Source organism: Centruroides vittatus, unplaced genomic scaffold (assembly GCF_030686945.1).
Source record: "Centruroides vittatus isolate TY-2023 unplaced genomic scaffold, ASM3068694v2 contig_391, whole genome shotgun sequence".
Taxonomy (NCBI): domain Eukaryota; kingdom Metazoa; phylum Arthropoda; class Arachnida; order Scorpiones; family Buthidae; genus Centruroides; species Centruroides vittatus.
This window is the reverse complement of record NW_027122207.1, coordinates 430718-446610: the sequence shown is the minus strand read 5'-3', so window position 1 is coordinate 446610 and position 15893 is coordinate 430718. Positions and strand designations below refer to the sequence as shown.

General features: G+C 30.5%; 1 protein-coding gene across 2 annotated transcripts in view; it reads left to right on the top strand.

The window, feature by feature from the left end:
- The window catches only part of LOC136975877 (lysosomal dipeptide transporter MFSD1-like), an 86021-nt gene that overhangs the window by 58036 nt on the left and 12092 nt on the right, over positions 1-15893 (top strand). For both annotated transcript variants that reach the window (XM_067271027.1, XM_067271028.1), the window contains 5 exons: positions 4456-4511; positions 6958-7101; positions 8207-8365; positions 8465-8580; positions 15280-15380. In XM_067271027.1, the coding sequence (XP_067127128.1) occupies positions 4456-4511; positions 6958-7101; positions 8207-8365; positions 8465-8580; positions 15280-15380 (576 nt within the window). The remainder of the gene's footprint in view (positions 1-4455; positions 4512-6957; positions 7102-8206; positions 8366-8464; positions 8581-15279; positions 15381-15893) is intronic.

The following is a 15893-nucleotide window of genomic DNA, read 5'->3' as shown; positions in this document are numbered from 1 at the left end:
GCAAAGTGAATAATATATAATATGGTGATGTGTGACAACATATATGTATTATTTGTTTTGCTTTTTTAGTTTTTTAAAATAATTATTTAAAATTTTTCCGTTGTAAAGTGAATAATGCATAATAGAAAAAAATGCTGCAGGGTACTGAAAAATATGACATATAAATGCAAAATTGTATAAATGAAAAATATATAACTGAAGTGTTTTATGATGGAGAAGGTACTGTACAGAAAATAATTAATGTATAATTGCAAAATACATACAATTGAGAAATATATAATTAGGGTTTGATTGTATAATAAAATTACCATTATTTTTTCATAACAAAATCAAAAATCTTTATTAAATGTTATGAATTTATACAAAGAATTAAGTTATATTTTGTATTCTGAATGTTTCAATTGTTGAAGTTGGCTTAAATTCAGAAGATTGTCAAATATGGATTTAGCATAGATTTTATGAATTTGGCTTTCTTGTTGGTTTATTTCTATATAGTTGTAATTTGTTAAAAGTATTACAGAAAGTACAGAAAAATTCTTGGATTATTGCATATTATGTCTAAACAAAAGCTTAAGTTATAAACTTGATTTAGTGTACAGTAGAGCATCGATTATCCAACCCCCAATTAACTGACCACGTTCTATTCGGCAAATTCAAGTGTCCGCTAGTGATGTGGCGCTATAATATTTGGTTATGTCTTGGCTACTTTAATATTATTTTTGTTAAATTTTTGCATGTTTTAGCTGGCAGCACTGGCTTGACCATGAAAGGGAGGCTAGTATTTAAACCAGGCCTAATACACTATTCTAATAATGTATATTTTCATACTTTTTGGTTATCCGACTTTTCAGTTATCCGACCAACCCCAGTCCCCAATTAAGTCGGATAATCAATATTCTACTGTAGTTTTTCAGTCTTCATAAACCACAATGTTAACCTTATCACATGTAATGTCTTTTGATTTTGCATATCTGTGAGGTCCTGGACAGGTCTGAACCATCACAAATTTCATGAGAATTTAGTTGATTTAGAGAAAAATGTTGTTTGTTTTAGAAAGGTTAGAAAAAAATGTTTGTAGTCAGACACCCTTTGTTTATATTAAAACTGTGACGCAAAGTCATAAATCATAAAAGGAATGGTTACATAACTCTGGATATCTTCTATTTTGAAGTAAAGGACTTGATGGTGTGGCGATTGTTTGCCATGTTGTTCCCTTAGCAGACAATGCCCTTTGTTTGTTGCTTTCCTAACGTTCCATTGTCCGTTAGACCCGGAAGGGACGATTAACTCAGCAGGGGGAGGCAGGACGGTATAAGTAGCAGAAAGGCCGACGGAACGGGGCCTTTTTTCGGAACATCTGAGATGCAAGCGGGAGCAACAAGGAATGTCGAGTGAAGCGGATCGACGATTGAAGGGGAAGAGGAATAAAGAGTGTGAAGATAGTGTAGTGCTTGATCACTAAATGTATTGTTTTTTTTGTATTAGTGTCAATTTTTAATTGATTGTGTATTGTAGTTGGCGAAACGGAAATAAATTCCGTTCCGTTTATGTTGTCGCATACCAACCCTTGACGGGTGAAGCTTGTAAGCGGTTATTGGTGAATTGGCGGGTCACATGGTACAGAAGTCCCCGGATGGCGGGAACATATAAAACGTGCGTGTGGAGATATTATTTTTACATTTTTCTTGGACATTGGCCTGGAGGAACCTCATCAGGGGCGATCGAGTGCGAAGGTTGTTTGCTAACGGAGTGGAAGGCAAGAATCGGAGCAGTGAGACTGAGAAGAATAATCCAGATCCATCGGCGTGAGGAACCGGTATGTGCCCTTCGTAACAAGAGTATTGCATAGCGGAGGAAGCATTCATTCAACCACCATATGTATTTCGTTGGTAAGAACTTTTTCCCAACACGTGTGGACACCCCATTCTGAGTCGACTAAAATTATCGTGTGACTCGAACGTGTGTATATATCGTCTATAAAACTTTTCTTTTGTATCTTATTAGGTTAAGTCCGCGTTTTTTCTCACTCTTATTTTATTTAATTAATAAATTTGGTTATTGTGTAAAGTTATATTGTTAAGTCCTCGTCATTCTTACCGATCTTTATGTCTAGATCGTTTCGTCCATCTAAGACACTACAATAGCATCTCGACGGTCTCATCCATATATAAAATTGTATACGGTATTTATATGATAGTTTTTGTGTAAACATACGCATGTTGGGAGAAAGTAATTTTGTCGCGAAAACTGATATTTTATTGTAGTTCTGTTCAAGCCAGATGTTAACTCATTTTTCTGTTGAAAAAATAAATCCTACAATGGTATGGTAAGAAAATTGTACTTCTGTTTTTAATGTAAAAACGTCAGATCCTCCATAGAAAGGCTGATGTTGATATCGTTTTAACCATGTGAATTTTCTACTTATTATTTGTCTTTTTGTGAAGTTTTTCTTCATGTGATTTTAACTGTTACTTCTGTGGCTGGTGGAAATGGATAAAACATAGACTTGAAAATGTATATATTTTCTTCATTGTCTTAACTTCAAAACATAGAAGGAAGTCGTCCATTTCCGATTGAAAGATCAAGTTCAGCCTTGAGTTTGATCCCTCCCTCACTCCAGGTAGGTAACCTCAGTCACTTGGAAAGCACAGATGAGGATGATCACCCAGTCAGAATGGCCGATTGAAAGACAGAGATTGATATAATCCTTGCTCTTCAAGGACGAATTCACTTTCCGTAAACTGTACACCTGCACACGGTTAGTCAACATGCAGGGCCAATTTTTGCCTATTGTACGCACAACAAATTTGTGTCGTTTGTGTCCCATCATGGAACTTTGACATCGTTACCTCACTTCAACAAGCCACTGTCTCAACAATGGACTGCATCATCATTATCATCACCTCTCTCTGCCCCAGGGCCATCTCGAAACCTTTGTACAGGGATCAATGGACTTACTGAACTTTACCATCCTTGAAAGTGACAGAATTGTTGAACTATCTTTTGACGTCAACTACCTGTTGACATTCATCTAAGCAATAGTTTACTGTAATAAACAGTTTTGTTGTAAGGACATGTCATCTTTGCCTCCAGCACCACCATCCACATATGATAAGCCCCTAGGCTTTTCCTGACATGGGGATTAACTGATTCCTCCTAAAAGTCAGCAAACTTACATAACAACACACCCAACAGCCGTAAGTGAACGGGTTAAATTTAGTAGCGCCATCTCTTGCGCAAACCAATAATTAAATTTAGAATAAACTGGAAGAAAAGGGGTTGTGTGTGTTGTTACTTATATTATTGGGTTTCGTTGGTGTTTATTTGTTTAAACTTACATGTTTTTGGAATTTAATACATTGAAAATGTAATCCTTAGATGAATTTTTACCTCAAATAATGTTTTCCAAAAAATAGACTTGTTTTCGAACCTTGTTGGTTCTTCGTCAGGCGTAACGGAATTCTGTTCGACAAAATTTTAGAAAAAATTTGCATTCTGGAACGCTGTCGCGTGTAGCCGATGTCGTCATATTAGACTTGCGCGATGTGAGTATAGCGCTACGTCAGGGATCTGTTGAGAAGCACACCGGTCAAAGGCACTAAAGTTGTTGATTTTCATTTATTTTCACTCCGGTGTTGTTCCTTTATATATTTTATATATTTAGACTTGTTACATTGTTACTTAATACATTGAAAATATATTTCATATTGGGCAGTTATAAGTTCATCAAATCATTTCATCATGTGATAGTGAGAGGACACCATATTTTATAGTTTTGGCACATTAGCAGCCATTGCTGAACTCAGAGATTGGCATAACAACTAGAATAAAGCAATATTGAGTCAAGTTTTGAAGTTCACTATTGATTCTGCAGTCCCAGATATAGTATTTTTTGTAAATACAAACCTGGACATTATGGCAACAAGTACAAAACACAAAAAAAAACTTAATGCACAATAGTTTTAATGATATTGACAAAAATGTGTTTCTTTATGTTTAAAACTTAGAAACTGTAGCGATTAAAATTAAAACTTATTAAATCTTAACAGAAAACAAATAAATCTCCTTGATTACTTTCAAAAGACAGTTTAACAATTTATTATCTTTGTATAAAACTTGTCTAGAGGTGCAGATTATTGTATATTATATTGTATGAAATAAATGCTTTCGTGGAAGTGTTTATTCTGATAATTTATGATTTTGTCTTCATTTTATCCATTCTGAATACATATACACATCTAACTATTTGGCATGTTTTTTAAAGAATTTTTGGATTTTATACATTTTGCAATTAATGTGTTTTTTTCACTGGTTCTTTGAAAAATATTAAGTTTCTACTGTATTTTGTTTCTTACAGTTTTATATATATTAAAATAATATAAAATTACAACATAGAACTGTTCAAGATTTTTATTTTAACCAAAATTACAGTATCAAATTTTTATTATTATTTAGAAATGCAATTGTTGTTATTGGTGGAGGATTTCTAATAGATAAAATGGGAAACAGAGGTAAATATCATTAGAAATAAAATATTTTTATTATGTTAATATTTGAAAATACCATAAATTAGTCTATTAGCTACCTTTTACTATTTTGTCAATCTCTCTTAAAATTTATTGTAACTTATTGTTTACTAGATAATTTACTCCCAAGAACTTTTGGATGCATTTTTTATCATGTAAGCGAGACCATTCCACATGCAAACAGTTCCACCAATTGATAATTTAAGTTTCTCCACACACATCTTGTCAAGAGACCCTGAATTTATTGCTAAATAATGGCATCTGTATACTGAATCTGCAGTATGAACTTTGGCAAGATGGGGGCAACCATGTGTACGTAAGAAGTGATAAACTAATTTCAGGGGTCTTTAACGTTTTCAGGTAACACTTTTAAGATTCTCAGTCAGCATGTTTTGTAGCATTCTAATTGAAACTAAGCCACGAAGAAATATGTCTGTTTTAATACATGTAGATCCCTGTTAGGTTGTCAAATCACAAATTTTGTCACTATCATTCATATAGCAAAAAATCCACTCCTTTTCCAACATCAGAAGATATTATACATACTGTTCCACTAGTAGATTTTTTACTAGGTGTGTTCCAGTAGTAAAAATGCATCCAGTGATAGAATAGATTTTTTGTTGCAGCAGGCTTGCATCAACATTGAATCTTATAAAAATGAATTATTATTAAGAGCTACATTTACATCATTTAATAAGTTTTCTAGTGATCTTCAAAATGTTATTGCTAAATATTGCCTGAGTAGAAATATAGGATGAGTTTGTATCTGATTACCGTATATATTGGCAGATAAGATGACCTTCAGATAAGACGATGTATAAATTTTCGTCGAAGTTTTATAGTTTTAGCATATATCTGTCCTATAAGACGACCCCAAACTATCAACGAATTATGAATTTAGTTTAGATCAGCAATCATTATCTGAATAATAATACTGTATAGCATATATGGAATTATGTCTTATTTGTAATTTTTTGAATGAACAAATTTTATTTTCTTGCATCTGGCGATTTTTGCAAACATTCGCACTAATTTGGGCATTTGGGTAATGATCTTGACTACTTACAAAAACATCTTATGGACTATTCTATTTTGTGCACATACCCTTAGACAAACCGTAATTATTTACTAGAAGAGAGTGTCTTTTTATAATGGTTTTAATTTATATAAATTTCAATCTAATTTTTTTTGTATCTATCATATAAGACGATCCCGGATTTTCGGGGCCATTTTTTATGGTTCAACTATCGTCTTATCCGCTGAGATATACGGTAATTTGTTGTCATATATCTCACAAGGAAAATTTGTTTATGGTTATTTACAGTCACAGATGAAAAGAAATATTTGTAGGTGACAAATCATATATTTGCCAAGCCATCATAAATTAACTGTAGTTTCTTCATCCTGTATGGTGTCAGCAACCTTTTTATTTAATGTCATGTCTTTTGATGGGTATGACAATGCTGGTTATACATGTTAGTAATAAAATGTTTTAATATTAGCCTATGCTTTTAAGTAAAAAGTGTATATTATGTGTTAAAAACTTTTATATTGTCAAATGAGTATCACTCCTTTGATTCTCAAGTCATTTTGTAATTATTAAATACAAGGATGATAATTGTAAACTTTTTACAAAATGTGCATGATATTTGAATTTTCTCTGACCTGAATCTTTATCTGAAGATGGGATGATACTGTCTTGTTCTGTTTCATGATTGGACAATTTTCTGTTTTTAAAAGTTAAGTTGTTTTGGAAAACCAACTTTTGATACTGATGAAATGGTAGCTTCAAAAGTTGGGCAATGGACAGGGATGTGGAAGTGTATAATTAAATTTATACTCTATAGCAGCGATTCTCAACCTTCTTAGCTCCGTGACCCCCAAATAGTAAATATAAATAAAATTAATATTTTGCGACCCCCACCCAAAGGAATAATAACAGTAAGCCTTACTATTACTAATTGAATTTTGACTGTAATTATAAATATAAACAAAACAAATGCAACCATCACATTAATTTCTTTTCTTTACGTGCGTACTTATTGTAAGTAAAATGTTTATAAGTTTATAATAAATGATTTTTTCTCATAAAATGATTTCATTATTGTTTTGTGACCCCCAGGAGAAACACTGCTCTATAGGTTCAATTCAAATGATTGTAAACCAAAAAGCATTCAGATGTGGAATGGTCTCCTCTATATAAATTTAAGTTTATAAACAAGGAAATACATATTTTTAAGTTTGCTACATTTAACAATTAAAATTGAAACATACCAACTAAAGTCTTGATATGTTTCAATTTTTATGTTTTACTGCCATTAAGATTCTCTCTCTCTTTACTATAACAACTTCAGTTTTCCTATATATTTTGAGTCTTTAAAGTAGATAAAGTTTTGTTTTTTTAACATGTGTTTGAATTTATTGAAAACAGTTGGTGTATTTCTCTTCTCCTTATTGTGTGTTCTTGGGTCGTCAATATTTGCGTTGGGCACATTACTTCGAGGTAGAAATGCAATGCTGCCTGTAATGCTTCTTGGTAGACTGTTGTTTGGAGCTGGAAATGGATCATTAACAGGTATGCAACTAATAATAATTTAACAGAACTGTTTGAAAATTAAGTTAAAAAGGAAACTGTGTTTTTTATAGCAATTAAAATATAATTCTTAATATATTATATAGTAAATAGTATTATAACCAAGAACAAAAATACTATAAAATTTAACATAAATGTCAGTAGCGTGCTGTGACATTTGATAATAGGGAAGCTGTGCTGGCCCTGGATAGAAACATTGGAAGCGTTATACAATATTTTGGTGTGTAGCATCTACTAGCTAAACTGCATGAGGTTGATGATCTGTATAGCGCATGCATGAATGCATATAATCTGGCTGTTTTACACCATTCAAATATTTTTGCCGTTGAAGCTATCCCGTATTTGACAATACAGTGCTTCCATTGGGAATATGCACATATGAATTTATATTCGAATATACAATAGCAATCTTATCATTTTTTTTCACTTGTAGTATAGAAATTTGTAATAAAATACATAACACAGTTACAATAAAATATTAATTTTAATTAATTCAAAGTACGTTAAAATATGAAAATAATCACACAATACATATTCATATTTTAGAAAATACAAGGGAAGCAGCGCTTCCACATGGATCAGCGCTTTCCATCGGACGGCATGCCACTGATAAACATTAATTTTAACAAAAGTTAATTTAAAAAAACAAAATTAAAAATTACACTGATTATAAATCAGAATTAAATTTTTTACTTTATTTAATTTAATTTATAATTTTAGTTAATGAATATATTAAGTAAATAATTTGAAAATTATGGATGATAATTAAAGACAAACAATTGCCAGGTTATATTGGGTTATATTAATGCTGCTATTAATAATTAAATGTTAAGCAATTTTGCCTAGAGGTTGGTGTTATGCACTATCTCTTGATAAATTTAATAATTATAATTAAATTAATGTTTTAATAATTAATTTATAATCTTCTAAATTAATCATTAAAATATTGATTTAATTATCAATAGCAATATTAATATAGCCTGATGTAATCTGGCAATAGTTTGGTTTTAATGGAATAATTGGGTTTATGGATATTTATATTTGTTACATTGATGATAATTTTGTTTTTGTGTACTTCTTTTCTTAGTTGTACAGAATCGTATATCTGCATTTTGGTTTGCTGGAAAAGAGTTGGCTTTGGCATTTGGAATGACATTAACTTTTTCTCGACTTGGGAGCGTTTTAAATTTTTTTTTAACTTCTCATATTTATTCAAAACTTGGTCTTACTTGGACTTTATGGATAGGTAATTAAATAAATAATTTTAATCATTTAAAATTACATTTATGAATTGATTTAAATTAAAATTAAAGATTTTGAAATTTCAAAATTTAAAATATTTTAGGAACACTGCTCTGTTGCGTAGGACTTGTGTCAGCTGTTATATTAAGTTTCCTTGATAGAATGGGAATTAAATCATTAGGACAAGAAGAAAATGTTGCAGCTCAGTCAAAGAGAATGGTAAAAACATGTTTTTTTCATAAAAATTATAACAGTAGTTTAAAACAAATATAATAAAGAAACAAATCATACTATTGCAAATCTAAAAGTAAAATTGGCTTCTCTATATATTTTGAAGCATTAAGCTATTAACTATTTACAATGCATAAGCATTATAAATTATATTAAGATTCCCTCGTTTTTAGAATGTTTAAGTTGATTTGAAAAATTTCTTAGTATAAGAAATAAATCTAAAAAACATGCTGATACAGATTTGAAATTAGCTCTGTATTTTTAGACATCTTTAAAATAGACTTTGTTCTTAAAAATATGTTTTAATAATAGCTAAATTCTAAATACAATATCTTCTAAAATGAATGTAGGAATTAGTAATTGTATCATGAAATCCTTACATACATATACAATTATCCTTATCCTTATATAAATACACTATATATATATATAAAATTAATTTCAAGAATTTATAAGAAAAAAAATTGTATATATATATATATACATATACAATTTTTTTTCCTTATAAATTCTTTAAATTAATTTTCTACATAAAAGTACAGTCAAACCTGTTTTTATGCGCTCCTTTTATGTGCGATTTTTATTTGTGCGATTTTTTTAATGCGAATTTTTAATTTGTGCGGTATAGTTGGCGACTAGACTCGTGCGATTCGTCATGTCTTACGTTGACTTATTATAGCTAAATAAACTTATTATAGCATAAATGCACTTATTATAGTAATATTATTGCATGAATATGCGAAAAATGAAATAATTTACTTTTTAAGTCGACAAAACACCACCTGGACAAAAATATGTAAAACAGACGATAGACCAGACGATGCAGTCAAGTGCTGACATCTGTTGTCAATAAATTCTATTTCGTACGGTTTTGAGTTATTTTCTATGTGAGACTTTTTTTATGCGGTCCCTGTTGACCGCATAAAAAAATTATTTTTTTAATTGTGTTGCGAAAACTATTATTTACAGCCATTCGTGAAGTTTCGTGAGATTTTTTTTAATGCGTTTTTTTTAATGCGGTCCCTATCCCCCGCATAAAAACAGGTTTGACTGTATACTAAAAAATTAATAATTTATCCTTAATGGTTTTGAAATTTATTAATTTCAGTTTCAGAAAACAACAGAGCACAAAAATCAAAATAATTTGAGTGGTAACTTTTTAAAAATATTTTAGTACTATTAATTTAAATTAAAAGTATTCCGTTTTTTAAAAAAATAAGACTTGTGATTTATTCATTAGGGTTTATAGTTTGGATAATTTTATAAACAATATCCAATGATTTATAAAAAAACAATAATAACATTTATCATTTTTGCAGTTTATTTGAATTTATTTTTATCAAAATGATACAGCACATTTCATCTAATGAAATATTTTATTAATTTCAGTTTTAAAAATGTGATTATTATGAATCTTTTTTATGATTTTTACCTATAAATTTGACTGTAAAAATAAATATTTAATAATATGAAAAATATCTTACATATATCAGGTCAGTCCATAAGTCCATGCCCATTTTTATGATCTTGAGAAAAATCTTGTTTTACTGTTTAAACATGTCAGTCTAATGTGATAATTTTTACACTGAAGTGTTAAATTGGATCTCATTCATATAATACTGTTCAGAATTGTGAACATTTCAGTTGTTTATTTTCGTTAAAATGGAAGTAACCAATGAATATAAAAGACATGTTTTATACTTTTTATTTTTAAGTGGTGAGAATGCTACAAATGCAGCCAAAAAAATAAATACTGTACATAATCAAATTGTAATTAGTGCAAGGACTGTGCAGAAGTGGTTTGAAAGATTTAGAAACAATGATTTTAGTGTGGAGGATAAGGCTCGTACTGGAAGACCCGTTGACTTTGATGATGATGCTGTCTCTGCACTAGTTGAAGCAGAACCATCTTTAACAGTTGATGAAATTGTGGAACGTTTAAATTCATCTCATGGAGCTGTTCATAGACACCTACAACAAATCGGAAAAGTTTCAAAGCTAGGAAAATGGATACCACATGAACTGTCAATAGCTAACTGACAGCAACGTGTAAACATTTGCACGTCTCTTTTACCCCGTATTGCTTTAGAACCTTTTCTTGGTAGGCTGGTTACTGGAGATGAAAAATGGATCCTCTATAATAATGTGACGAGAAAACGACAATGGATGGATCGCGACAAGCAGCCAAAAATCGACTGCAAAAGGTGGGTTGCATCCAAAAAAAATTCTTTTGTCTGTTTGGTGGGATATGTCAGGTGTAATTCACTTTGAGCTGTTAGAACCTAATCAAACAATTACAGCTCAAATGTATTGTGAGCAATTAGAGTATTTAAATGAAAAATTGAAAAAAAATTGATCGTCGTTAGTGAACAGAAAGCAGGTTCTCTTGCAGCATAACAATGCCAGACCACATGCTGCAAAAATAACTATACTGAAACTTGAAAGCTACAACTGGGGAAATTTTACCTCATCCACCATATTTGCCAGATATTGCTCCCAGTGATTATCATCTTTTTTGCAGTTTGCAGAATTTTTTAAAAGGGAAAACTTTTGAGGATGAGAACAATGTAAAAAAGGCTATTTCTGAATATTTTGATTCAAAACCGAAATCATTTTACGAAGATGGGATTAAAAAGCTACCATCAAGATGGCAAGAAATTGTACAAAATAATGGTGAATACATTATAGATTGAAATAAAATTTAATTAAAATTTTTTGCTGCTTTTTTTGTAGATAAAAATACGCATGAACTTATGGACTGACTTGATAGAAATGTAAGATATATTTTAATTTTAAAATATTGACGATCATAATTAAAGTGCATCCATTCAGTGCTACCTATAGATATTTAGCAGTCTAAATACAATGAGATCTGGTATGATGATATTTCAAGACATGCAGAAAGCATTTCTATAAAAATAAAATTAATACTAAAACTCATCCCTCTCGCACTTTTGGTACTGCAAGAAAGAAATATTTCATTTGTGGAAAACATCTATGCTATATAAATACTTTAGTGATCCAGTGTAAAACCTGAGGGCAGTGTGTTCAACAGCTGACCATAAATCAGTGTTTTCCAAAGTGTGATATGCATACCCTGAGGTGCATAAAAGTATTCAGGTGGTGTGTAGCAATTTTTGGCTGTGTACCACTGAGGCATAGAATCATTATTAAAATAAATACTGTAGTAACAAATTATTTCAAACATGTATATTTTATATGAATTCAAATTGTTTCTTGCACACAAACATGGAACTTACATAATATAATTTTGTAGTTTTTTTATATATAGTATACCTTCCCCATGTGGAAGTTGTTCTATGAACTGTGAGCTTACTATCCACTCCCACTCCTTTTCTTACATCACCTCCCCTCTTCATACTTGTATGGCAATCCCTTGTTGTTTTAACAGCTGCAGGTCATTTAGCTTGATAATGCCTTTTTCAACACAGGCAAAAATGTTACCTCTTTCACCTCTTCTGGTTATTTGGTTTTTGTGGCTCATTTTTATTATACAATATTAAAAATAACAATGACATACAAAGAAATAATATTAATAAAAGTAACAGTGCAGTAGAGAGTCGTTAATCGGAATGATTTTCAGTCGGACTGTGTCGTGCTGAATCGAACGTTTTTGATACTAGATTTACTTCTAAAGTATAATTTTCATGTTTTTATATTCTTCAATATATTTATTTTGTTTGTACAAAATGAAGAAATAATTTTTAACAATACGACAGCCTCGATTATTATTATTATAAAATTTTCGTTAGGCTTAAAATCGACAAAAATTCAACACGAAGCGACACGCAACGGAGAAAAATTTGAACATCGGACAGGTTAATATATTTTTTCGTACATAATTGGTTATCAGAACAAATCACTAATCTGAACAACCCCAGTCCCCAATTGATTCCGATTAACGACTCTCTACTGTATATACATACACATACAGTGGTACCTTAACTTATGAATTTAATTTGTTTCGTGACGGAACTTTTAACTCAAATTACTTGTATGTCAAATCAATTTTCTTCATTGAGATGAATTAAAATGCCGTTAATCCATTCCGGATCCCCAAAACATCGCAATTATTTTGTTACATGTTTTTAAATAAGAAAAATGTACTTATAAATAATGAATATTGTATAAAAACACAATGGACTACTGCAATAAACTGGTTTTGTGGATGTTGCAGCATTCACTGCATAAAGAAAAAAAAAATGGAAAATTCGAGAAATGAGAGACGGTGGCACCGCACATAACATAGAAGTGAACTAAAGCCTATGTCACTTGATCATGCATTTTTCTATAAGCTAGCCTATCAAACATTGGAAGAGTAACGAAAATGATAAAATTATGGCAGTTTTCCATCTTTTTCTTAATCTGATTTGCTATGGCATCTGCTGCACCAACTAGCAATGGGGTATCTGAAGCTGGCTTTAACCCAAATTTTAACTCTCAACTCAAAGCAAAAAATGCTTTGAGTTGAGAGTTAAAATTTGGCTGAGAGACAGCTCATATCTCAAAAAACTTGTAAGTTGGGACACTTGTAAGTCAAAATACCACTGTATATGTATTATGTAAGTTCCATGCTAAAGATCCTTTATGAACAACTTTATATGAATTCTCTGACTCAAGTTGTGATAAATCTTTTTTGAGTAGTTTGTAAAATATTTTTTAAACAAAAGAGTACTTGAAACATTTAAAAAGGTGTACATAATGTCTAAACTTTGGGAAACACAACCATAATTGATTTTCTGTGATGCTTCTCACATATAGTGTGAGACTGTCTTTCATAGCTGTCAAATTTACAACATATCTTTGATAAACCACACTTTTTAAGTGTTCCAACACCAGAAATCACACAGTTTAGTGGTTACCTTGTTCTTAGATATTAGTCTGTAGATTACAGCAAGAAATGCACGACTAATCATTCTGTTATCAGTGAAATGTTGCAGAAACTACTGTACATGTCTGATATATGGAGGCACTTCATATATTTCATGTTCATTCAATACAGAGTTTAAACAAGGCATTATTGATGTTGTAGTACAACAATGACTGGAAGACCAAGACAGTTAAGGTGTCAGTCTATTGCTCTCAGGGTTCTGGAATTGAATTTGGGTGAGTAAATCCAGGAACTTTTTGTAGGCAGCCTGTTATGGATATGTGAGCACTGTCTCTCACCATCTAGCTACTTCATTATAGACTTGGCCAAACTCATGGAGTACATGACAACTGGATGATGGTCAAGTGGGTGACAGAAACTTAAAAATTTTTGCACGCTTAGCAAGCATACAATTTGATGGATTTTTTTTTGTAAATAATGATTTAAAATATATATAAATATAATATGGTTGACTTATGAGGTACCATATATGTTATAAGTTATGAGTTATTTCCAACTTAGGAAAAGGAAATGTTTTGGAACAACATACTGTAACATCATTAATTATTGTATGTCAGAAGAGGTTAACAAAGCACATCAAAGAAAGAAAGAATTTTAAAGAATTTGTTTTCATATAACTTTTTATAATTTTTTGTTTAACATGCATTATATTTAATGTAATGCATTTTTAATTTTATGTAATTGTTGTTTTTATGTAGCTATATTTGTTAAGTTTGAGGGTAGATATTAACTGTCATTCTGAACTTCATTTATTTTTACAAGTAAATAGAAAATAAATAATGTATGTAACATGTAGAAATGTTTAATTACAAAATTGTTCTTTTAATTCGTTTAACTTGTTTCTTAGAAAATGTAATTTAAATTTACTGGGAAGTGAATCAATAGAAAAAAATAGTGATTTTAATAAAACACAAAATTTTTTGTTTTCTTTATCTATTATCTACCTTTTATTTTGTTGCCCAGTTGACAGTGTCCCAAAGTCATGTTGAGTATGGGGGAATAAAAACTCTCTCTTAATGTGATTATATAGAGAGGGGAGAATTATTGGAAATTTATCAGTTACTAAGATTGAAATTTAAGTAGGCATGTGTAATAATATAAATTAAAACATGAATTGATGCACAGAAAACAAGTTATAGAGGACTAAAGGCAGGATATGTATATGTAGAACAGTAAACAGAGATAATGCAAACACCTGCTTCACCCTAGGTCAAGATGTTAGAAAACAAAAGGGTTGTGGGAAAATGACTCAAAGAATGAGGGCTCTCACAATTACACAGAAAGGAGAGAACAGACATTCTTGGTCTAAGGACCAAAGCAGACAGACAACCAACTCTAAAGTAGAAATTGAAAGGATCGAAGAATTTACATATATACGTCTCATAGTTTTGGGGAAAAAATCAGTGGTAGTTGAATGTCTAGATTGTGTAAAATTGTTTTCAATTTTCCAAAGCAGCTCTTGGTAAATTGAGACAAAAGAAAAGCTTTATATAACTTACATCTACTTTCAAATTGACTTACAAATATAGATAACCTGTAAGTTATAAAACTGATAGATGATCTTCATCATTTTGATGAATTTGTAATTGTGAGTTACCCACGTGAAATTAAGGTAATTTGTTTAGTATTTATAGATAATATGAAGTTAAAATAGTTATAACTGGAATATATAAGCATTAAAAAAAGATGATAGACTTTTAATTATAAAAGAGATTTATTTATAAAAAAATGTTTAAAATTTGTATTAAACTAATAATAATTATTGTTAATTTCAGCGTTTTACAGATATAAGATATTTCTCACTCTCTTTTTGGTTATTAACACTTACAATTATGTTCTTCTATAATGGTGTTTTCCCTTTTGTTGCAGATGCTAGGTAAGAAATTTATTATTATTATAAATTACTTAAAAGTTAAGATTATGTTTAAAGTTTTGTTTAATGTTTTCAGCTGTTTTAAAATTTTATGTAATTGCCTGCTTTTTTATTTCATTTTATTTGATTTGATAATTAATAATCATTTTTTATCATCAGTATGAAAATACATTACACTGCTGGCCATTAAAATTGGTAGACCATGAAGGCAGCTTGCAACAAACAAAATTTGCATGAAAGGTACAACATGCTGGGATATACAAATGATTAGCATTTCAACGCATGCTTGTAAAGCAGGTAGGAGTAAGGCCACCTACAGTCTATATAAAAGGAAAGATTGTAAAGCTGTGGTTTCTCATATGGAAATCACATTTGCATGTTGGTTGCTTGTGTAAAAGTTTTGTTATGCCTCATGTAAGGAGGAGGAATGCCTACCAGTATGTGTCAGAATTTGATCATGGTAGAAGCGTGGCCTACAGGAACTGTGGTTTATTGTTCCATGCTATTGCTGCTCAC